This window comes from Lathyrus oleraceus, chromosome 4 (genome assembly GCF_024323335.1).
Source record: "Lathyrus oleraceus cultivar Zhongwan6 chromosome 4, CAAS_Psat_ZW6_1.0, whole genome shotgun sequence".
Taxonomy (NCBI): domain Eukaryota; kingdom Viridiplantae; phylum Streptophyta; class Magnoliopsida; order Fabales; family Fabaceae; genus Lathyrus; species Lathyrus oleraceus.
In genome coordinates, this window is record NC_066582.1 from 12,054,110 (window position 1) to 12,080,305 (window position 26,196).

Below are 26,196 nucleotides of genomic sequence, written 5' to 3' on the forward strand. Positions count from 1 at the left end.
TCTGGTTCAGGTCCTTCTTCAGGAAGTGGCTCTTTACAATCTCTGGATTTTAGGAACATGACATCTTCATCAGGAAACTCATCCTCATTATCATCGTGATCTTCAACGGGTTGGTGAGCAAGGTACTCAGCCAACACACTGCTCGTGATAGCTTTCTGGGTATGATACTCAATGTCGTATTCTGATAACAGCATCTGCCATCTGGCAATCTTACCAGTGAGTGTAGGCTTCTCAAAAATGTACTTGATTGGATCCATTTTGGATATCAACCAAGTGGTGTGACTTAACATATACTGCCTCAATCTCTTAGCAGCCCAAGCCAATGCACAACATGTCTTCTCGAGTAAGGAGTATCGTGATTCACAGTCAGTAAATTTCTTGCTTAAGTAGTAAATGGCATGCTCTTTCTTTCCAGTTTCGTCTTGTTGACCCAGAATACAGCCCATAGAATTCTCAAGCACTGTCAAATACATAACCAACGGTCTTCCAGCAACAGGTGGTAACAAGATAGGAGGCTCCATGAGGTACTCTTTGATATTGTCAAATGCTTTCTGACAATCCTCTGTCCAAACACAATTCTGACTCTTTCTCAGCAATTTGAAGATAGGTTCACAAGTGGCAGTCATGTGAGAAATAAACCGGGATATGTAATTCAATCGTCCTAGAAAACCTCTCACTTGCCTTTCTGTTTTTGGTGCGGGCATCTCTTGGATAGCTTTTACTTTATCTGGATCAACTTCAATGCCTTTTTGGCCGACAATGAAGCCCAAGAGTTTACCTGACCTGACGCCAAATGTGCATTTGTTCGGATTGAGGCGAAGACGGAACTTCCTCAATCGTTGAAACAACTTCAATAGATCTACTAAGTGACCTTCTTCTGAACGAGACTTCACGATCATGTCATCCACATAAACCTCAATCTCTTTGTGCATCATGTCGTGAAAGAGCGTTGTCATGGCTCGTTGGTAAGTAGCACCTGCGTTCTTCAACCCAAACGGCATTACTTGATAACAAAATGTTCCCCTTGGTGTTATGAAGGTAGTTTTTTCCATGTCTTCGGGAGCCATTTTGATCTGGTTATACCCGGAGAATCCGTCCATGAAGGAGAATATGTCAAACTTTGCTGTATTGTCTACCAACATGTCAATGTGAGGCAGGGGGAAATCATCCTTTGGGCTTGCTCTATTTAAGTCACGATAGTCGACACACATTCGTACCTTCCCGTCCTTCTTAGGAACTGGCACAATATTTGCTATCCACTCTGGATACACTGAAGTGGCAAGAAAACCAGCATCTATTTGCTTCAGAACTTCTTCTTTAATTTTGACGGCCATATCTGGATGTGTTCTTCTTAATTTCTGTTTGACCGGTGGACATTCTGGCTTCAAAGGTAGCTTGTGCTCTACGATGTCAGTGTCGAGACCAGGCATATCTTGATAAGACCAAGCAAACACATCTACATACTCTTTCAACAGGCTGATCAATTGCTCCTTAACCTGTAGGGATAACAATGCTCCAATTTTGACTTCTTTCACATTTTCTTCCGAACCCAAGTTGACTGTTTCCAAAGACTCCTTGTATGGCTGAATAGTGTCTTCTTCATTTTCAAACTGGCGGGCGACCTCTTCTGGAATCTCATCCCACTCTTCCTCTTCAGCTTCGAATACAGAATGTTCAAAGTTGGGAGAGGGCATGATGTCATTGTGTTCAACGGGTTTAAGTAACCTGTACAAACAATTGTTTTTAGAGGACTGACCATGCCATGCAAAAATGTGTTCTTTTTAAGGTTTTTTGTGTTACCATTTTCCGAAAAAGCTGAAAAGATAAAAGGACACAAGTGTATAGGAACACAAAAGATCTTTTTCATGGATAGTACGTTTTTGACAAAAGTGCCCATTTTACAAAATTAATGCTTCGCGCTTTGGGCTAAAGCGGAAGGTTTTTGAAAACTGAAAAGCTTAATTACTTTGATATGTGGACACAATGTGGGATGTCAACTGCGGTCCAGTTCTTCATAACTACTCCAGTCGCCATTCTGTCTTTCCCTCGAAGAGCTTTTATCTCTTTTTGTAATTCCGCAAACTGATCCTGGAATTCATCCATTCTATCATTGAGACCAGGATCCTCACTTGGGGTAGGGCCGTGATAGACAGGTTCTCCTAGGTGAGGAGTATAGTGAACAACGGGAGGCACATTAGTGAAGACAGGAGCATTTGGTGGAACGAACTCTTCTTGATATCTATCTTGATTAAGATCCCTGGGTATTTCCCAAGGACGGGATGCTGTGATGGTAACAGAAGTGACTGAGACAGCGTTGATTTCTGAAGCGATGACTGTAGTGACGGGTGCTGCTGTTGTCTGATTCTGAATTTGAGGTTGATTCTGTGCCGAAGTCTGTCCTGAATTATGAACTTGAGCCCTAGCCTGGGCTTCCTCTGCTTGTAGATGGGCGGTTAACATTTGGTTGCGCATCTCTGCTGCCTGTGCTTGCGCCTGGATCTGTGCATCTTGTGCTTCGGCAACCTGAGCTTGTGCTGTTTGAAGTTGAGCAGCTTGGGCTGTTTGGTTTGCTATCAATGTCTCGACCATAGCAGAAAGGCGGTCAACCTGAGCTTTCAATTCTCGGTTCTCGTTATTTGTTATCTCCATTCTTCTTTTGTAGTTGGCTCTTGTGTTGTAATTATGCGTCAGCTTGAAATGGATCTGCTGGCGGGAAGCAACTGTTAGAAGACTGGACCAAGACAGACAACCTGTATGCACGTGATGCATGGATATGCAAAATGAATGATTTTCCAAGGAACTCTAAGTGAAGGAAAAAATAGAATTGCAAACATTTTTGATAACAAAACAAAGTTATCAACCCAAAATACAACCAAGAAAACCATTTAAAGACATGTGTCATCAGGACGAGCATAAACAAGTAGGAGTTGTCCTTCAAGTCTCTCAATTCTTTCTTCATAGGCCTTCTGCATAAAAGCTTTCTCCTTCACCAAACTGTCTACAAGACCTTTCCATGCACCTGAGGACTGTGGAATCTGGGAGTAATCTGTTGTGCCTGAGGAAAATAAATCCTCTTGCACCCTTGGACGTTTACCTGCACGATCTTCTCCACTCTGCTCCTTTAACTGTCTTTGAAGTTCTTCATTTTCCATTTCGAGCATCTGAGCCTTATCCTTCCAAGCGTCTCTCTCTTTCTTGACCCTCTCCAAGGTGGCTTGGAGTTCTTCTTTTTCATCTAGCGGAAGGTAGGGGGTCTTCAACGGAGCGGGTTTGATAGGATCATGATGTGGGTATGGCATTTTCAACTGTATAGCTCTGGCTCTGATCCACTGGAGGTACGGCTCATAGGAGGTACAATCTTTCTTACCCAATTCAAGTCTCCCTTTGCGACAAACACGATGCCAAGCTCTTACTACTCTCTCTTTCATGGTAGGGTCCTCCTCGTTATCCCTCAAGAAAATACCTTCTAAAAGAATGTTAGGAGGCTTGTCCTTCATAGGGTAACCGAGTTGTCTCCTAGCAAGTACTGGATTATAAGAAATGATTCCCTTTGTGCCCATGAGGGGCACATTGGGGAACTCTCCGCAACTATCAATGATCTTCACATCGTCTAAAACCCTACTATACCATGCAATATCTGACTGGGTAAGAGACATAATCCTCTGTGACCACTGAAGTCCTGACTTGCGATCCCAAAAAGTAGCTGACTTAGGAAGATGAGAGACAAACCATTTGTAGAGTAACGGTATACAGCAGACTATGGTTCCTCCTCCTTTCAAAGTACGGTAATGGATGGAATGATAGGTGTCTCCGAGCAAAGTTGGAACAGGATTACCACTTAGGAAGATGCGTATAGCATATGAATCCACAAAACCTTCAATATTAGGAAATAGTAACAAACCGTAGATCAACAAGGCGAACAGATGCTCCACAATAATATCACAACCTTGACTGGCAAAATAAGAAACCTTCCCCATTAAGAACTTGGCAGTGAAACCTGGAAGTCCTCCTTTGGTGGTGAAGTTATTCTTGAATTCTGACTTCTTCATGTACAACACTTTTGCAAGAGAACTGTGCTCGGGTAACTTTTCTGAACCAGAGAAAGGTACTGTATCAGCAACTGGGCATACTCTTCCAATGTAGGCATGAGTTGATAGTCTGGGAATGTGAAACAGTGATAGACTGGATCATAGAACTGTTCTAATGTCTGCAATAACCCTTCTTCCATCCTAAGTGTCAATAAAGATATAAGTGCCCCATATCTGTCTCTAAAACCAATAGGATCTGCGATCGAAGAAACCAGTTTCTTTAGTTCATCTATCTTTGGATTGATGAGATTGTACTTTTTCACACTTCTTCGTCCAAAATCCATGTTTCCTGCAATATTTGCAATCCTCACTTTAAGTTCCTTGGAAAAAGGTTGAAATGATGGGAATGAATGCATTTCATGCATGAATGCAACAAACACAAACATGGTCAAACAATACAAGGCTCAAAGTTCATCACCAGCATGGAGTTTAGGACAAAGCCCCAAGATAAGTTCTAAGGTTCACCTGCCAAACGGGTTCTAAAAGTTCCCAAGGTTATGGATCCTTTTTCGGATAATACCGAGTTAAGCAACTGCCCGCTTTCCAATATTATTCTCAAAAGAATCTCGCTTGAGTGTGATATCGCGTATCAACCAAACCAGACTTTTGGTCCGAAGTGGTCACCGCATCACATCCTAAGTAAGGCCAAGATGGGGTAAAGGTAAACTAAGGTCCTTGGCTTCACGGGCCCGTCGAAAGCAACAATGCCTCACAAATGACTTGTTTAGCACTATCACCCTCAAAGAGGCCTCCACCAAGCGGACAAAGGCTCAAGTCAACTCGGTAAGGATTGTCTCCTATCAAGTCAACCTGAATTATCATCCATCCTATCTCAAATGTGCCCCAAATCCGGGTATAGGATTTATCACAAGTATCCCCCAAAACCCAAAATAACAAACATTACAAACAATACAATTTAGCAAATATTCACAAAGCAAACATATAAACAAGCAAAGATAGGCTAAACCCTCAAATAAGTTTAAGCATTGTTGTCCCCAGCAGAGTCGCCATTCTGTCGCGGCGGGATTTTTCACGAGATTAAGTATTGATTGAACTTAACCCGTTTTGAAAAATATTTTAAATGCAAGAGTCGCCACCGTCTTTTATTTTATCCAAAAAAGGAAGGGAAAAATAACGATAAATCCCTTTAGAGTTACGGGTTCGGGGGTTGGTTATGCAAAGGGAAGGTATTAGCACCCTCTACATCTGTGGTACTCCACAGGAACCTTTTTGCTTATGTTTATGTGAATGCTTTGCTTTTTTCGCTTTGATCGTTTGATTGGGGAGATGAGAAAAGAACTTGATTTTATTGTTTTTGGACTCGATAAAGTCGTAGACTTCATGCCTACGTATCTCCAAGGCGCAATGGAGAAATCAGAATCCACGTAGTTCTCCCAAAAGAAAAGGGGAAAGTCTGTTTTGTTGATTTTAGATTGGCGTGTCTTGCCATCTCTTGCTCGACCTAGGCGGGAGGCTTCGAGACTGACACGTCCTTTTGAAAATGTTTTTAAACTGAAAAGCCAAAGCTGGCAAAAGATTTGAATGAGCCTAAACCCTGAAACAATAAATAAATGGGCTCATTATAAGGAAGCCCAAGAGTAAGCTTGTGAGTGTGTGAAAAGGGTTTCTTAAACGGCGACCGTTGGAATCGCATCGGGTTTCTCTTTTTTGGATTTTTCGATTTTTTAACATAAAACGTGAACAATACGATTAAACACATAATACAGAAAATAAAAAATGCGAGAAAGTAAATTATTACAACACAGTTAGCTATGAATAGTTAGTATTACGAATAGTTAGTGGAGTTAATCGAGCTGAAACTGAAACGAAACGGTTAGTAACAACATAAACAAATATAAAAAAAACAATATAAATATTTACTTTAGACAAAATAAACATTTGATATAAATAAACATTTAATTAAAATAAATATTTAAACAAATAATTAATTTAACTAACATTTAAATAAAACATATATGCAAAATAATAATAAAAGATAAACAATATTTAGTAAACAAAAGTAATATATATATATATATATATATATATATATATATATATATATATATATATATATATATATATATATATATATATATATATATATATATTTATATTTTATTAATATATAGTAGACAAAAATAATATATATGTACATTTAGACAAATAATATATAATAGACAAAAATAATATATATATATATATATATATATAATATATATATATTTATATATATATATATATATATATTATATATATATATATATATATATATATATATATATATATATATTTATATATATATATATATATATATATATATATATATATATACATATATATATATATATATTTAGATCTATAATAGACAAAAATATATATATATATATATATATATATATATATATATATATATATATTATATATATATATATATATATATATATATATATATATATATATATTTAGATTAATAATATATTAAAACACATGTCGGCAAGCCGGAACTTTTCCGATTTCAGAGATAAGTGAAGAATATTACCTTGTGTGAAGAGGATGAACTTCTGATCGTCCAAATGATCGACCGAAAGCTGGAAACCATCACCGACGCAGTGCTGGCTGCCTTCGTGAGTACCTGACTTCAACGTCGCTTTTGATCGGTGAAACGACGCCGGAATGAAATGAACCTTGGATATTTGTGACCTGGACTCAACGAACTTCAAAGATATGAAATCGGTTTTGTGTTTCGGTGAATAATCGGGACGATTTTGGGTTACCGAAAATGAAGAACAAGTGAAATACGGTAACCTTTTGGACAAATATTTCTTTTCAATTCTCTGTTTCTCTCACCACACGTTTTTTCCTTACTGATCCACCTTCTCTCTTTTTCTTACTAACCACATATATATATATATATATATATATATATATATATATATATATATATATATATATATATATATATATATATATATATATATATATATATATATTTAGATTACTTAAACAATAAGAAACCTAAAAAATATCTAACATAAATTAAAAATATATATTTAGATTACTTAAACAATAAGAAACCTAAAAAATATCTAATATAAATTAATAATATATATTTAGATTACTTAAACAATAAGAAACCTAAAAAATATCTAACATAAATTAATAATATGTATTTAGATTACTTAAACAATAAGAAACCTAAAAAATATCTAACATAAATTAATAATATATATTTATATATTATATAATAATAATAATAATAAACTAATATAATATTAACCCTAATTAAATAAACTAATTAACAACTAAACACAATTAATATTAAGCACAAATAATATTAACGGCACACGATTAAAATACGATAAAATCGAGCGACACGAACGCGATAAAAATGATGACAATTTGGACAGCAAAACAGACAAATTGATAAAACCAATAAACCAGTAAACCGGTAAACCAGTAAAATCAACAACACGACTCAAACAGACTCGATTAAATCACACGGCACAACACGTAATTAAATAAACAACCCTAGGCAATAATAAAATCAACACGACATCACGAAAACGCTGACAAACACAATCACAAATAATCGGACAATACGAAAACTCTAATATATTCGAAATACAGTTAAAATACCGACAAACAAACAATTAAATAGATAAAAACGCACAAAACCTAATCGAAGCGATGCCACGCACAAAAGAGATAAGCGAGATAAATACGAGGCAACGATATCGGCCAGGTTTTGCTAAAACAACGAAATACAACACGGTAAGCAACGAAAACACACAAAACCTAATCAAACCAGTTGTCACGCGAAGTTTAAGAAATTGAGATGAATACGAGACAACGAGATTAATCAAGATGTGGTCAACAAAGCCAAAGTCAAATTTTGGGGTGCGACATATATCACAACAAATCCTCATAGTACACTTCAACTAGAGAATTGAAGATTTCCCATTCTTTTCTGATACAATTACTTATCAAAAACCATAACAAATAAAAAACATCAAATTATTTTTTTCTTAATATCAAAACCTAATTAAACACAATTGAAAAGAAAAAACAATACCCTTTCTTTTCGATCTGCTTTCTTTTGTTCCAATTCCTGAATAGCCTTTTCTCTACGAGCTTCAAGTGCTTTGAGCTCTTGTTCCTTAAAAGGCCAATCATTGGGAATACCAGGATCCTTCTCAACCTTCTTCTTACCACTTTGAAGAAGCTTCTTAGCCTCTTTGGTTTTCTTCTTGTTATGCTCTTTCACTTTCTTCAGGATTTTGTACTTCTTCTTCAATGGAACCCTCTTACTCTTACTCTCTGCAAATGAAAACCAGATCAATGGATTCAATTAAACAATGATAACAATAACGATGAAAGAGATTAAGTAATTGATTTACTCACTCTTGCTTCTCTTCACCATTTTGGTTATGAACGAGAGAAAATGAGAGGCGAGAGGAAGGGTTTTTAGGTTGCTAATGTGGCAACATGGAATTATTAGGGTTTAGAGGCTTATATATACGGCTTGGAATTGTGTTTTCTTTGGATGTGTATATATTAAGATTTTTTTTTAAAATAATCAATTTTTTTTTAAAAAATCGAAAATAATCAATTATTAAAAAAAAAATCAAAATAATCAAGTTTGGTAGAGGATGCGTCAGATGAATTGGCGCATCCCCAAAGCATAAAGAGGAGATGCCAATAGCATTGGCGCATGCATTGGGCTCCTCATGAGGAGGCGCCAATGCTAGTGGCGCCTGCATTAGGCCTCATGAGGAGGCGCCAATGCTAGTGGCGCCTTAGTGTGTTTTGGTTGGTGTATGCGTCAATTCATCTGGCGCATGCACCCCCTCCTATTTTTTTTTTGAATTTTTAATATTTAATAAATAAGAAATAGTAATGAAAATAAATAAATTCATTGAATATGTAATAATTTGTTACATTGAACTGACAATAAACTAATGACCTGCCCGATTATAACGTCTCCCAGTTCCACATCCCGGTGTGTTAGTTTGTCTCCGAGGTCTCCCACGATTTTCTTGAGGTGTTTGCGGTCTTTGGGTGCTGACCTGATCGAGCGATGGCTGGTTGGAAGGTCCGGCGGAAGTTCCAGCGGTATTTGACAAATGTGTCATCATTTGCTCCCAATATCCGGAGGGGCTCTGGCCAACGGCGCTTCCGTAATGGAGTTTAGTGCCCATGTCATCGTAGTTAGGGCGTTGGGGGTGGGTGAATTGGGGACGGTATAGTTGCCTAAATTGAGCAATTTAGTCGTTTTGGAAACGAAGCAATGGTTCTTGGGACGTACTATAGTTAAACAATGGTTGGGTGTTCATCGGTGGGGGCTACGGTGAAGTGACCCATATGAATTATCTGGGTTGTAAACGATTGTGGATGCGGGGTTTAATTCTTGGTTTTGTGTTTGGGTAGGTGGTATGAACGGGGTGCGACGTTGGATGGTTGGTTGTTGGGTGGTTGGCATGAACGAATTGCGATGTTGGGTGTTTGGTTGTTATGTGTATGTGGTCGGTTGATGTTGTGTGCTTGGTTGTTGGGTTTGGGTGGGTTCACATTGGTGTTGGGTGGTGAATTGTTGTGGGGCATACGATGATGAAGCAAGTTGGCGTGGATCCATCAAATACTGTGGCTCAGATACAAATTGTTAAGTTGTTACCGACCTAAACCATGTCATATATTGTTGAGTGGATCTTGCACCTTGGATGACTGGTTCGTTCAAGATGTGTTGTCGTAGATTCCTTCATTGACGACACATGTCTTTTGCAAAGTCTCTCCAGTCAGAATAATCCCACTGTGCATCACCCTTTTTTGATGTCAATTCCCCAAACACGTAGGAGATTCTGGAATCTGTTGTAGCATTCCGAACTGCAGTTTGACCCAGTCACTCTGGTGCATTTCCACCGCAGTGAATCGGATAATCAGTGTCTTCGTTGTCCAAACTGCAGCATCGTCATGGTTCACATCATGATTCAGACCCAGATATGGCCTCCAAACAAACTATAGAACAATACGAAATGGTTAGATGGAAAATAATTTGAGAAGTATTTTTAAATTAAAATATAGTTCAGTAGGATTATTACATCGTCATGTCCAATGTGGTCCAATAGATTTCGATAGACTATAATAGCGTGTTTCAGACACCTGTTGTAGTTCATTCCCCTTACTGACCACCTAAGATAAAAAATGAGTGAAAAATATTATTTACTGTTAATTATAATGATAAATATAATTAACTAAATGGTGAATGGTAAAGTGTTAAACTTACTTGGTTGCAAACGAGAACACGAATGGGCGCTCATTTATCGGGGCGAGCGACGACATTCTTGACCACCCCCAAGCTTGAAGCAAATACGCACATGAAAAAAAAAGTACAAGTATTCTTTTTTAAAGTTCTACACATTGCACTATATAGATGGGCCAACACAGTTGAACCCCAACTATAAGTGTTTACCTTATTAATGTTGCGTAATAAAGGTAAATACATTATATTTACAGAATTACCTGTACTTTATGGAAACAAAAAGTTACCAAATAAAATCATAATATAACACCGAACTTTTATTATTTTCTCATACTCGATTGAATCGTCGGACAATACTATACTGGCATAATATTGTTTTAGGTATTTTAAATTTATACCTTTCCTCCTTGCTTGACCGAATGTGTCTCCTTCAGTTTCGTCGTCTAACAAAGGGGCACCCAATAATTAATTGCTTATATTGTTGTCTTGGTTAACTCGACCATTCACTGCCTTTCTGTCTATACGAAGACCCAACAACATGTACACGTCTTTAAGTGTGATAGTACACTCACCAATCGGAAGGTGAAATGTGTGGGTCTCGGGTCTCCACCTCTCCAACAAAGTCAGAATGAACTTGTAGTCCACCGAGTATGAAACAATGTTTAGTAGATTTCCAAATCCATATCCTCTAATATATGGTTCTATTAAAGGATCGTGGGGTATATATTCATGTACGCGGTATCTAAACCTCTTCGGATCCTAATAACAAAAAAGTAAGAAAATACAATTAGAAGAAGAAATACAGACTCAACAAACACACATCTATAAGAAGTAAGAAAAACATAGAAAGTAAAAAGAGAGAGATAACAAAGGTATAACACAAAAAACATAAAAAGTTAAAAGAGAGAGATAACATACAAATGCCGAGATATTCTCGAGTGTGCCTCTGTGTTCATCGCTCATAGTCAACAAAGACATGATTTGATTTTGCAAAGCTTGAGTGTGGTAGATGAAAGAAGTGTGGTAGAAGAATATAATTGAGTATTGATGAAGATGATTTGATATTGTTGATATGAGAGACTATTTATAGATGAATGAGTGAGTAGGTTTGCAACCTAAAATGGATGTGATTGGTTGCATGGAATGGCTAGAGGAGACAAGGTAATGACAAAATTCAGAATGTGAGACAAAGCTAGCATGTGAGGAATCTCTTCTTGACGCATGTGAAGAAAGCACATGCAAGGGAAGAGAAGCCATTCCTCTTGGCGCCTACATGTGATTCCTCACATGCAAGGAAAAGGCGCCCTTCCTCTTGGCGCCTTAGTGTAGGGCAATAGGAATGGGCGCCCTTCCTATTGGCGCCTAAGGCCATTTTTTGTGAAGAGGCGCCCAACCCTTTGGCGCCTCAGTTACTTTATGGCGCCTAAGAAATGGGCGCCTAGGTGGGAATCCTATGGCTCAAGGTTCAGAGATTCTTTGATTCCCTGGCGCATGTGTGTTCTTGTCACTCTTTTCTCTGCATGCTTGATTCTTTCTACTGCATGCATGGTCAAGTCTGTACAAACAATGACCAAGTTATCAATGCAACGACCAACTTAGCAATGACCAAGCTATTTATGTTGTGCAGATGAACAACTTAGCAATGCATTCAATTCCATTCAAGCTATCTACATATTTAATATTTCAACAAAATGTCTTCCACACAACATTACATGATCAGTGTCCATGTCGAAGGTGAAATATTTGATCATCAATTGTTCAGTTTTTGTTTTCGAAACACAGAGGTAACTCGATCTACAATAAATCGACGATCAAAATTTTCACATCTGAAAAAAAGAATAGAAAAGAAATTACAGTGCAGTAATGTGGGTCAGATCATCTATAAAAATCCGGTTTGGTTTGCAAAAAACCAGGTAAAATTTTATCAGAAGAAGATTCGAGATGATGATGATGTTCAACATATGTTTGTCAGTCACGGACAATCCGGTTACAACAATATAGAGTTGTATATATTACCACATCAACAACAGGTGTCTCAGTATATTGATCAGTCACAAGTGTTTTGTGAGACTAATGACGAACAAGCTGAGGTGAATGTTCCAGGCGACGAACAAGAGGAACCTGAGATCATGGTTGATTCAATGGTGAACGCTGAAGAGGAAGAGGAGCCAATACCAGTAAGTCATGTATACTGCCCACCCCAACACACGACAAGGTTAAATTTGGGTTCAGATGAACCTTCGGCAAATGTATGGTACAATCCTTACGTGCAAATGCAAGGATCTCTAAAACAAGGAGACACATTTCGCACAAAAGAGAAACGTGTAAAAGCCATTAAGAAATTCCACATGCAACTATCAGCTGATTTTGGAGTTGACAGAACTGACACATCGAGGTATAAGTTTATTGTCCGAATGAGCACTACCTTTTTAGGTTGTCAGCTTCGTACCGGAAGAGGAACGAGTCTTGAGAGATTGGATCAATGGGTCCAGATCACACATGCATGCTGACAAACCCAATGCAGGATCATCATAAATTAAGCTCTCAGCTAATATGCGATGAAATATTGTCTGTCATTAGCGACAATTCATCGCTAAAGGTGGGTATAATAATCTCGCATATTAGGGCAGAGTACGAGTACACTCCATCATATAGGAAGGCATGGATAGCTAGAACAAAAGTTGTTGAAAAAATGTTTGGAAATTGGGAGGAGTCTTACAAACAACTTCCAAAATACATGTTGGCTCTAAAACAATATGCTCTCGAGATAATTGTCAAGATGGAAACATTGCCCGCCTATACACCAGATGGTACGTGTGCTGTCGGAAATAGAATATTTCACCGTCTATTCTGGGCGTATCAACCATGTATCATAGATTTTTCTTTCTGTAAACCAATTATACAAATTGATGGTACATGGTTCTACGGAAAATACAAAGAAACGTTACTGATGGTAGTGACACAAGATGGGAACATCAATATTTTTCCAATCGCCTTTGCCCTAGTTGAAGAGGAGACTGCTGAGGGATGGGGTTTTTTCCTAAGAAATCTCCGATTGCAAGTTGCACCTCAGGCTAACTTGTGTTTGATCTCCGACAGACACCCCTCAATCATCAGTGCATATAACAATATTGACAATGGCTGGCAAAATCCTCCTTCGACGCATGTGTTATGTATTAGACATATTGCTCAGAATTTCATGCGGAAAATCAAAGATAAGACGTTGCGGAAGAAGGTTGTCAATGCAGGTTACGCATTATCAGAACCTTCTTTCAAACACTACCGCGAGGAAATAAGATTGTCAAACGAAGATGTGGTACGGTGGATCAATAGTATTCTGTTGGAGAAATGGACTAGGGCATACGACAACGGTCAGCGTTGGGGCCACATGACAATAAATCTTGTGGAATCAATGAACTCTGTCTTCAAAGGCATCTGTAACCTACCAATAACCGCTTTGGTGCAGGCTACATATTTCAGGCTAGGGGCGTTGTTTGAAACCAGACGCTCAAAATGGAGTTCAGTGTTGCAATATGGACAGTTGTTCAGTGATGCTTCAATGAAATTTATCAGACATGAAACTGCCAAAGCAAACACACACGTGGTTACGGTATTTGACCAAACTAAAGGTTGGTTTAGTGTTGTCGAGTCCATGGATCATAATGAGGGCATGCCGATGGGATAGTAGAGAGTCAAAATAGATAGAGGTTGGTGCGATTGCGGAAGGTTCCAAGCCTTTCGTACCCCCTGCTCCCATGTCATTGTGGTATGCTCAAAGGTTTGAAGGGATTCATCCTACTTGCTATCTAAAGTTTACAAAGTCGCCATCCTTTCAAATGTTTCTAAAATTAGTTTTTCGGTAGTGGCAAAAGAGGATTATTAGCCAGAATATCAAGGGGACATCGTCTGGCACAACGAAGTTATGCGAAGGAAGAAAAAAGGTCGCCCTAACAGCACCCGAATTCGAACCGAAATGGATATGACGAACAAAATGGTTAGACTATGTAGTTCATACCGTCAACCAGGTCACAATCGTAATAACTTTCCTAGTGTTGGAACGAGCACAACCAGATAAATTCACATGTACCTCTGTTGCAATATATGAAAAACTAAATTTATTTCATAGTAGACGTCTGTGACGAAAATACCATTACATAAAAAATAACACAAACAATTAAAACAACTAGAATACAAAAACTATGCGATTACAACCATCAAAACAATTTTGAACATGTAATGCATCATCCTACGAGCGTCTTGGTCGGTTTTAATATTCACCCATTCGCGCACTTCTTCGTGTTGGTTGAACGTGGACACAAGTCATTGTATTCTTCTAACCCGTTCACCCTCTCCAATTTCTCCCTTTAACCAAGTGTACAACGTCCGATTAAGATGTTCAAACATATATGTGTTCCAAAGTCGAACCTGTATCGGAGCCGCAACGACAAAAAATATTACATCAGCATTTTGTTTCTGAATGTATGCAGACATTGTTGAAACAAAGATAATTGAAATTAATGGTTGAACTAGACAAATTATGGTATTAGGAGATGAGTTTGAGTGAAAAATATTGTATCCAAGACGTGATATTTATAGAGACGAAACATTCATTGTACAAACTTGTGGGCGCCTGAGAGATTGGCGTCCACATGACCATCACAAGAAGACGCCAAATGAATTGGCGCCCACCAACCAAAACACACTAAGACGCCACTAGCATTGGTGCCTCCTCATGAGGCTCAATGCAGGCGCCACTAGCATTGCCGCTTCCTCATGAGGAGCCCAATGCATGTGGCAATGCTATTGGCGCCTCCTCTTTACACTTTGGGGATGCGCCAATTCATCTAGCGCATCCTCTACTAAACTTGGTTATTTTGATTTTTTTTTGAATAATTGGTTATTTTTGATTTTTTTGAAAAAAAATTCTATATATTAATGTGTGGGGGAAAACAGTAAAAATTACGAATAAAAGATTAAGTTAAAACTATATATTAGAGATTGGCAAAATAAATAAATTATTGATAAGGAATGACAAATTATATTAATTCAAAAATAGTAAAAGAAGTATCATATGCATATCTAACTAAACAAACACATTGATTTGTCTCTTTGATAAAAAGTAAACAGTACTATTTTAATTTTGATTGTGAAATGAAGCTAAAATATTGAGTAAAATCAAAGGAATGTAATATGGTATCCATTGAAGATAGTGAAACTATTTAAATCAAAAGTGTAAAGTATTAAAACTGAAGAAAGAAATTCAACTGCCTTGTGATGAGTTTGGCATAAAGATGTTGGGTTGGACGAAATAATCAAGGAAATTGAGATGACACTGAAGCTAATCAAAGTATTTGATATAATTTTAGTGTTATTATAAAATGTTCTTTTTCCCTGTCACTATAAATGCAATACTATTTTATTTTAATTAGTAAATATCTTTATTATTTTTAAATGTCAAAAACTTATATGATTATTTTTATAATTATTTAATACAATTCAATTTATATGATTATTATTTATTTTATAATTAAATAATTCATTTTAAATTTATATTTGCATCAAATATATATTCTATTTATACCAAATATATTTATCTGTGCGGATTATATTTACTAGTATATAATGTAAATCTTAGAGATTGGCAAAATAAAGAAGTTATTTAAAAAAAATGCCAAATTATATTAATTTCAAAAATAGTAGAAGAAGTGTGTTGCATTCATATTGGACAAGTAAATAAATACATTGATTTGTCTCTCTTATAGAGAAGTAAATAGTATTATTTCAATTTTGGTTATGAATTAGAGTTAAAATGTCGAGTAAAATCAAGGGAATGTAATATGATCTTCATTGACCATTGAGAGATAGTAAAACTATTTTAAAATAGGATTTAATTGAAATACACTGACAGTGTAAAAGAATTTTACACCGTCAGTTAATCATGACCATTGGATATTGAAACAAATTTGATTTTTATTTTAAAAATCTATAAAGTAATGCAGACGGATGATGGTGATGAATCGACAGTGTAAAACTTTTTACACTGACAGTGCATAATAATTAATCTCTTTAAAATAACATTATTAAAATTAATATTACATATCAAATAAATATTTATTCAAAGGGTTTAGACTCCCGCAAAGATCAAATATTTTAATTTATCATGTATAATTTATTTATTTTAAATCACCATTTGTGATCTTTAAATATACATATGCATGTCGATAACCATTAGCAAAAGAGTAAGTGTAGGTGCTTAATTGGCTGCATTGTATGGTAAAACACTAGCTGGTTACTAATGTCTTGACTGATGTCATGACATGGTATGTGACTACATTGTAGGTTAGAATATCTAACTGTACTCTGATGTCTTGACTGGTGTCATGACACACTTGAGTAGTTACTGCAGGATTAGCTAACACAGGATTTATTGAATGTCAAACTGGATACTGTGACATTCATACCTGTCAGTAGATACTAAGGAATAGAACAGCTGGTGTTCTGTTAGAACTTAGTATTTATTTCCAGTCTGGTTATCAAGGGAAGACCAGACCTGGCATAAGGCCTACTGACTGAATGTCAAACTGGATGTTATGACATTCATCATTGACAGCAGCTACTGAACATTAGACAGAGTGGTGTTCTGCTATACTTCAGCATGTTACTTAGTCTGTTCTTCAAGAGAATAACAGAACTAACTTAAGGCCAAATGTGTAAATGTTAAATTGGACACTTTGACATTTATTAATGTAAGCTGTTACTGTAGTATGGTCATTTTGATCATGTACAGGTCAGCAAAATTGTACAGTCTGTTTTCTGGAAAAACAGACTCAGCATATGGACCTTGATGTCAAGCTGAATGTCGTGACATTCATTCCTGACAACATATGCTATATTGTAGGTTGTTCAGTTTTCTGTTTCAGCTTTTTCTCAGGCTATTCTTCAGGGATTCAACAGCTGAGAGAAAATCCAGGAAATCAACAACCAAGCTACATTTAATGAACCTAACAAATAGCCTATTTGTTAGTAACCTAAATGTTGAACTTATGGGAACTCGCGTGACCTTAAATTCAGGAGAATACAGGTGCAAAAGCCCAGGTACTGCAATATAAAAGGAAGGTGTTCCTTCATTCAGTTTCGGGGATTTTTGAGGCGTGAAGATTTTGTGTGTCCATCATACTTCACCGCTGTATTTTTGTGAGTCTTGTATTAGACGTATCTTGTAAGCCAAGCCATTATCAAGTAGATGATTGTTGTGGCATAGGGTGTTCATTGAGTTGTAAGTGTTGTGTCGCTCAAAGCTTTTAAGCGTGAGTGCTGTGTATCTTTATTAAAGCTGTGAAGCACAATCAAGAGTTGTTTGAAGTGTGACTTCAAATTGTCTTTAATATTGATTAAAGGTAGTAATCACTGAGGTGATTGAGGGGGAGTGAGTAGGAACTTTGATCTTAGTGTAAGATTGAAATTGCATTGGGCAGGGATTAAGTGATAAGTTGTAAACGGGTGAGTTTAGCTTTGAATTAATACTACTGATAGTGGATTTCCTCCCTGGCTTGGTAGCCCCCAGATGTAGGTCATGTTGGACTGAACTGGGTTAACAATTACTTGTGTTATTTACTGCACTTACGTTTAAGTTCTGCATTATTCCTGTCTGTGCAGAATTGGATGTCATAACAACCCGTGTGACATCTAAAGTCTGATAACTAGAATTTCAATTGGCATCAGAGCAGGCACCCTGCCTGTGAATTTCTAGGTGAGATCTAGGGAAGTTACTTTCTAGTACCATGGACAAGGATATAGGACACTCAAATAGACCACCCATGTTGGATGGCTCTAATTATGATGATTGGAAGCCTCGTATGATAGCCTTCTTAAGGTCTCTAGATAGCAAAGTCTGGAGAGCTGTCAACAAAGGATGGGAACATCCAACGAAGACAGGTGAGGATGGAGTCAGTGTGCAGATTCCTGAAGAGGAGTGGGACAAGGAGCAAGAGGCACTAGCTCTTGGAAATTCCAAGGCCTTGAATGCATTGTTCAATGGAATCAGTAAGAACATCTTCAGGCTGGTGCACCACTGTGAACTAGCTAAGGAAGTTTGGGATACCCTCAAGGTAACTCATGAAGGTACTTCCAAGGTGAAGATGTCCAAACTTCAGATGTTGACCACCAAGTTTGAAAACCTGAGGATGAAAGAGGATGAGACTATTCATGACTTTCACATGAATATTCTTGAAATTGCAAACACCTCTGGTGGACTAGGTGAGAAAATGGCTGAAGAGAAACTTGTAAGAAAGATTCTCAGGTCCTTGCCTAAAAGGTTTGCTATGAAGGTCACAACCATAGAGGAGGCACAAGACATCTCCAATATGAAGGTGGATGAGCTCATTGGTTCTCTCCAAACCTTTGAAATGGGCTTGTGTGAGAATACTGAAAAGAAGAACAAAAGCGTAGCTTTTGTATCTAATGCTGAAGAAGAGTCAGAAGCAGGATATACTGAAGATGATGAAAGTATATCAGAAACCTTAGCCATGCTTGGGAGACAATTCAACAAGCTCATAAAGAAATTTGATCAACAGGGTAGACCTAATGTCAAGAACATTCCGTCTGACATAAGAAAAAGATCAACTTCTGAAGAAAAGTTCAACCAAGGCAAGGGAATCCAGTGCCATGGATGTGAAGGATATGGTCATATTAAGGCTGACTGCCCTACCTTTCTCATGAGGCAAAGGAAAGGGCTATCTGTCACCTGGCCAGAAGAAGACACTGAGAGTGAATCTGAAGGAGAATCTGCCAAACATGTCACTGCTCTGACCAGTGTCTGTGCCTCAGAGGATAACTCAAGTGGAGATGAGCTCACCTTGGATGAACTTGCTGCCTCATATAAAGAACTATGTGTTAAAAGTCCAGAAGTTTGTATCCAAGGAGAAAAGCATAAGAAACTCATCAAAGAGCTAGAAGCTGAGAAACTAGAGCAGCTGAAAGTCATAGAGGGTCTGAAGAGTGAGATTTCTTTGCTGACCTCTACGCTAGACCAAATGACCAAATCCATTAAACTATAGAATAAGGGATCTGACACCGTGGAAGAGATCCTGAAGATAGGACAGAAGTCTGGAACCTCATCTAGTTTAGGCTCGGGGAAAAGATCCTCAGCTGAACGCAAACGCCCAAAGGCTAAAGTTCAGAAATCCCAAGGGAAGTCACATCCAATGTCTCAACATCGAGGACCCAGAATGAGCAATCATCAGAAGAAGAAATTTAAGAGATGGAGATGCCATTACTGTGGTAGATTCGGTCACATAAAACCCTTCTGCTATAGGCTACATGGTTACCCAAACCAGACCTCACAAGGTAGGCCTAAGAAGAAGGTGTCTACGCATAATATCCTCAGTAAGAAACAAACATGGGCGGCTAAGCAGTCATCTCAGGGCAATCCTAAGCAGCAGGTATCTAAGCATCACTTCACTCCTGAGAATCAACAGTGCGTTGCTAACCTTGCTCACACATCTTCAAGGGCACATATCGGACAAGAATGGTACCTTGACAGTGGCTGCTCAAGGCATATGACTGGGGTGAGCAACCTAGTGGTGAATCTGCATCCTCCTCCCACCAAGTTTGTGACATTTGGTGATGGAACTAAAAGAGAAGTCAAGGGTGTTGGCAAGCTGGACTGTCCTGAAGCTCCAAAATTGAATGGTGTATTGTTAGTAAAAGGACTAACTGTGAACCTCATAAGCATAAGCCAGCTATGTGACAAAGGATGCAAGGTGGAATTTACCAAGGGAGGATGTGTGGTGTTGAATGAGTGCAATCAAGAAGTGGTGAGAGGAGACAGATCCAAAGATAATTGCTATCTATGGAAATCTAAAGACTCTCTCAAGGGAGATCAGGAAGGGAAGCTGGGGGATGGAAGACTTGATCCCCTTCAGGGAAAAGGAATGAAGAAGAACATTCCCAAGGGAGCTATGAGAAGAGTCTCATATCTGTCTGTAGATAAAAGGGACAGACAGAGGTGTGTACTATTGCCGTCTGCAGAAACTCAGTACCTAGGTTGTGGTAGCAGGTGGTCATCCCTAGTATGGAGAAACCTGATGCAGACAGGGTACAATGTCACCCGGAATGTCATGACATTGTACGCTACTAAGTGTGACAATAGTAAGGGCAAAGAGGGAATGCGTGCGTCTGAAAAGTTATAGCAACTAATAAAGTTAGTTAGCTACTGTTTAATAAGTCAAATTATTAAACAACAAATAGTGAGCTCTGAGTGGTCAAAATCTAATAGACCTTACTCTTGCATAAAGCGTTTCACATTCAGTCGCTTCAAACCCCATTCGTGCAAACCCTCTTCCAAAGAAACGGTTCATCTTCCCTCTGAGATATTCAGCATGGCACATCAATCCGATACCACCGCCTATACCACCATGTCCGATTCTCACAGCACGGAGTTCAACAATCCCAACCGGGAGGAAGTTAGTGTCAACGCTGCAACGTCGTCCCATGCAAGAAGACCAAAAGAAACGGTCTCCAGAATCTCCTCAGCTATCGCTCTGGACAACCCTTCCAAGGAAGGATCGAGGTATGTGCACAATGCCATTGCCTCTATGGTCACTAAGATTCTGTCCGGGGATCAGAATGTTCCTGGGGTTTCTGTTCCCTTGAACACTATCGTACCCGATGATGGTGCATGTCGTGAAACCGCAGTTGTGTTAAGGGAAAATGTGGCTGGATTACCTGAAGAAGGTCCTAAGAATGATAAAAATGTAAGCAAGGTGAGAGGTGAGAAAGTAAGTGTCCCTCAAGATGTTGACGCCAACCCTAGAGCTGACACAGTCAACCTGGACGAGTTCTCTGATAACGAACTGTTGGCCTCGGTTATCCCTAGCATAGCCAAGAGGGTCAGAACTAGGAGAGGGAAAAAGACAGTGCTGCAAAGGTCTCCATCCAAGGAAGTTGATGAGACAACTCCTCACAAGCAAACAGGGACAGAGAGTGCACGCAAAAGGAAAGGTCATGGACCTGCCAAACCTTGGAGCAAAGAGGTGCCCAAGAAGTTGAAGACCAAGGTTGTGGTGGTGGAGTCTGAATCTGATGTCCCATGTGATGTCACAACATCCATGTCCAGGAAGAAGCCGTCTTCTAGCAAGTTGGCTGCTAGTGTCCCAGAAGTTCCCATTGACAATGTGTCCTTCCACTTTGCCTCCAGTGTTAACAGGTGGAAGTATGTCTACCACAAGAGGCTGGCCTTGGAGAGAGAACTGGCTCAGAATGCATTGGAATGTAAGGAGATTGTGGATCTCATCAAAGAGGCAGGGTTGATGAGAACTGTGACTCAACTCCCTAAATGCTATGAGACCTTAGTGAAGGAGTTCATTGTAAATCTATCCGAGGAGTGTGCTGATGGGAAATCGAGAGAATTCAGAAAGGTCTATGTGCGTGGCAAGTGTGTGACCTTTTCCCCCTCAGTGATAAATCTGTATTTGGGAAGATCAGATGAAGTGCAACCAGAGCTTGAAGTGACTGACAATACAATCTGTCAAGTCATCACAGCAAAGCAAGTCCGGAAATGGCCTCTCAAAGGGAAGCTGGTGGCCGGTCAACTAAGTGTAAAGTATGCAATGTTACACAAAGTTGGAGCAGCCAACTGAGTACCCACAAATCACAAGTCAACTGTGTCTGTGATGTTAGGAAAGTTCATCTATGCAGTGGGAACCAAGGCAAAGGTGGACTATGGTACTTACATCTTTGATCAGACAATGAAACATGCTGGGAGTTTTAGTGTGAAGGGACCTATTGCCTTTCCATCTCTCATATGTGGCATTGTGCTGAATCAATTTCCACACATCCTAACAGATAATGACTTTGTGAAAAGAAGAGAGAGTCCATTGGCCTTCAGCTACAAACTGTTCCTGGGCAAGCATGTCCCTGATATTGTCTTGACATCGGGAGAAACATCCAAAGCTGGCAACCAACCAGACAAAGCTGCTGTTATTGCAGTTCTCAGAGAGACCTGCAAAGAGCTGGAGGCTAGAAAGCATGCTTTGGAAAAGCTCATCTTGCAATTGGAGACTTCTGCTGAGGACACGGATGGAGCTGATAGGCAAAGTTCTGAGGATGAGGAGGAGGCCAGCTCTGAAGAGGAGGCTGATGATGAGGCTGAGGATTAAATACTTGTCTTTGTGTGTTTTCTGTCATTTGTGTAATTCTACGTACTATTTGTGGATCTGTAATTTAAAGTGTTGCTTTGGCAACATTTTTGGACAAAAAGGGGGAGTGACAACTGATACCCCAGGACAGCAGAAGTTTACTTTGTTAAACTTTGTTAAAACAGGTTCTCATACATGACAGATTGAAGTTTTCCTCTACTGCAGCTGATGTGTGATGAAGTGTGTATTTAGCTTCTGATTGTATGTTGCTGTGTGTGAAGTTTTTATTTAACTCCCTCCCCTGCAGCTGCTGTGTGTTGAAGTTTATATTTTAGACTTAACTTCTGTATGTGTGCTGCTTTGTGAAGTTTTTATTTAACTTCCATGTGTGTGAGTGTGCTGCCACTCTGAGTGTATTAGCTAGGCTTATTTCCTGCTAGGTGTGTGATTCCGCTGCTATGAACTCTGTTATGGGGATCAAAGTGTTTTAGCCAAAAATTTGCCAAAGGGGGAGTTTGTAGGTGCTTAATTGGCTGCATTGTATGGTAAAACACTAGCTGGTTACTAATGTCTTGATTGATGTCATGACATGGTATGTGACTACATTGTAGGTTAGAATATCTAACTGTACTCTGATGTCTTGACTGGTGTCATGACACACTTGAGTAGTTACCGCAGGATTAGCTAACACAGGATTTATTGAATGTCAAACTGGATACTGTGACATTCATACCTGTCAGCAGATACTAAGGAATAGAACAGCTGGTGTTCTGTTAGAACTTAGTATTTATTTCCAGTCTGGTTATCAAGGGAAGACCAGACCTGGCATAAGGCCTACTGACTGAATGTCAAACTGGATGTTATGACATTCATCATTGACAGCAGCTACTGAACATTAGACAGAGTGGTATTCTGCTATACTTCAACATGTTACTTAGTCTGTTCTTCAAGAGAATAACAGAACTAACTTAAGGCCAAATGTGTAAATGTTAAATTGGACACTTTGACATTTATTAATGTAAGTTGTTACTGTAGTATGGTCATTTTGATCATGTACAGGTCAGCAAAATTGTACAGTCTGTTTTATGGAAAAACAGACTCAGCATATAGACCTTGATGTTAAGCTGAATGTCGTGACATTCATTCCTGACAGCATATGCTATATTGTAGGTTGTTCAGTTTTCTGTTTCAGCTTTTTCTCAGGCTATTCTTCAGGGATTCAACAGCTGAGAGAAAATCCAGGAAATCAACAACCAAGCTACATTTAATGAACCTAACAAATAGCCTATTTGTTAGTAACCTAAATGTTGAATTTATGGGAACTCGCGTGACCTTAAATTCAGGAGAATACAGGTGCAAAAGCCCAGGTACTGCAATATAAAAGGAAGGCGTTCCTTCATTCAGTTTCAGGGATTTTTGAGGCGTGAAGATTTTGTGTGTCCATCATACTTCACCGCTGTATTTTTGTGAGTCTTGTATTAGACGTATCTTGTAAGCCAAGCCATTATCAAGTAGATGATTGTTGTGGCATAGGGTGTTTATTGAGTTGTAAGTGTTGTGTCGCTCAAAGCTTTTAAGCGTGAGTGCTGTGTATCTTGATTAAAGCTGTGAAGCACAATCAAGAGTTGTTTGAAGTGTGACTTCAAATTGTCTTTAATATTGATTAAAGGTAGTAATCACTGAGGTGATTGAGGGGGAGTGAGTAGGAACTCTGATCTTAGTGTAAGATTGAAATTGCATTGGGTAGGGATTAAGTGATAAGTTGTAAACGGGTGAGTTTAACTTTGAATTAATACTACTGATAGTGGATTTCCTCCCTGGCTTGGTAGCCCCCAGATGTAGGTCATGTTGGACTGAACTGGGTTAACAATTACTTGTGTTATTTACTGCACTTACGTTTAAGTTCTGCATTATTCCTGTCTGTGCAGAATTGGATGTCATAACAACCCGTGTGACATCTAAAGTCTGATAACTAGAATTTCAGTAAGCGTCATCAATTCTCATTTTGAGAATCTCAATATAAGTTTTAGTCACACTAGTACTAGTAGTATTATTATCTCTAATGTTTTCGGTATGCAAAAAATATGAATTTTCGCAATTTGGTTTAAGACTCTAGACCAAAAACATATGATTTGTATTTGATTGTTGTGAGAATATGAGAAATTTAATACAAAGGTAGATAATACTCTTAATATTAAGAGGAATATCTAAACGATAAATAACTTTCGTGATAAAACTCAATTCAATTTATTCATAGGCTTTTTTAAGGTCAATTTTAAGGATCACATAAATCTTATTTCACTTCGTGTGGTTTTTTTACGAATGATATTCTCGCTTCACATAATAAAATTGATTGCAAATGTTTTATATAGTAAAAAAAATATTTTTTTTAAAAGTAAAAATAGTAAAAAGAAATAGACAGAGGTCAAAATCTTAAGAAAACTAAAAACAACAAAGAAAGACAAACAAATATAAATATCTATAAAATATGAACAAGTTCCTATAAAAAAATAGAGAACAAAATATATATGAAAAATCGTGTTGGTGATGACAGACTTAAAAAAAGTTATTTACAAATATTAAGAAGACAAATTAGGTTGTTCTAGATGAAGAAAAAAACAAATTGTTGTCATAAGGCAATGATGATTACCCAGCAAATGAAGAATTGTGGTAAAATTCTTTCTAATCAAACCATCTTAAATAAATTGATGTACACTATCTCCTCCAAATTAAATTACATACTAATGGCCATTGATAAAACAAATTATCAGTGATAAAGTTTCAGGAATAACAATGTTCTTAGAAGCACATGAGAAAATGATGCTTGAGAAAATAAATATCAATTAATTAACCGATTATACATAGTCATTCATCCAAAAAAAAAACAAGGTGGTAGTTCAAAGTAGAAATGAAAATACAAATTAAAGAAGGAGGAATCTTAGTAAGATGACTTCAATAAAGATGAAGAATTTGAATCTTTTTCAAGAAACAACATTGCTCATGTATATAGGAAGGAAAATAAATCAGTGAACAAAAGTATTCAGTGTTATAATTGTAAATGATTTATACACATTGTATTGAATAAGTGACTCTAAACACAAGATAGATGGTGAATTTTGTTATATGATTTTCAAAAAACTTTGTATAAAAGATTGATTATAAGAAGTGAGTAGAAGTACAAATTAAGCTGTAAAAAAAATATACATCATAAAGTAAAGAGGTGAAGTTAGAGAGATCATACTAAAAACATTATTGGTTTAACCTTAAACCATGCAGTTTGTTCCATTCCCCAAGAGTTTCCTCTTAAAATTTACAATATCAATAAGTTGAGTTTTTACATAGGTTCAACCCGTCAAATCTTTTTGTACACTAAATTTTTTACAATTTTAACTTAAAACCTCCAAGTGAATTACAAATGCACAATTTTACCTTTTAAATATACAATTTCAACATATCAACATAATTACACAATTCTCAATATAATTTTTTCACTCTTTGAGTACTAAGACAATATAGTGAATAAAATTTGTTTATGAGAAGAGAATGAGTGATAAAATAGAGTAGGTATTCATATTTCTATTATTTAGAAGAGTGCAAGAGACTAATTTATATAAGAGGATGAATTTTACTAAAAACAAGTTTTTGGGTCGGATCCACTATTTAATCAATTAGAATTCTATTTTAATCGTTTAGAAACTTGTCCTAATTAATT

At 37.6% G+C, this 26,196-nt stretch overlaps 1 protein-coding gene across 1 annotated transcript in view; it reads right to left on the bottom strand.

The window, feature by feature from the left end:
- The window catches only part of LOC127135746 (guanine nucleotide-binding protein-like NSN1), a 39,345-nt gene extending 30,799 nt beyond the window's left edge, over nt 1–8,546 (bottom strand). The window contains exons 1-2 of the mRNA XM_051062386.1: nt 8,493–8,546; nt 8,164–8,408 (exon numbers count right to left, since the gene is read on the bottom strand). Of these exons, the coding sequence (XP_050918343.1) occupies nt 8,164–8,408; nt 8,493–8,511 (264 nt within the window). The 5' untranslated portion in view covers nt 8,512–8,546. The remainder of the gene's footprint in view (nt 1–8,163; nt 8,409–8,492) is intronic.
- Between the last annotated feature and the right edge of the window lie 17,650 nt (nt 8,547–26,196).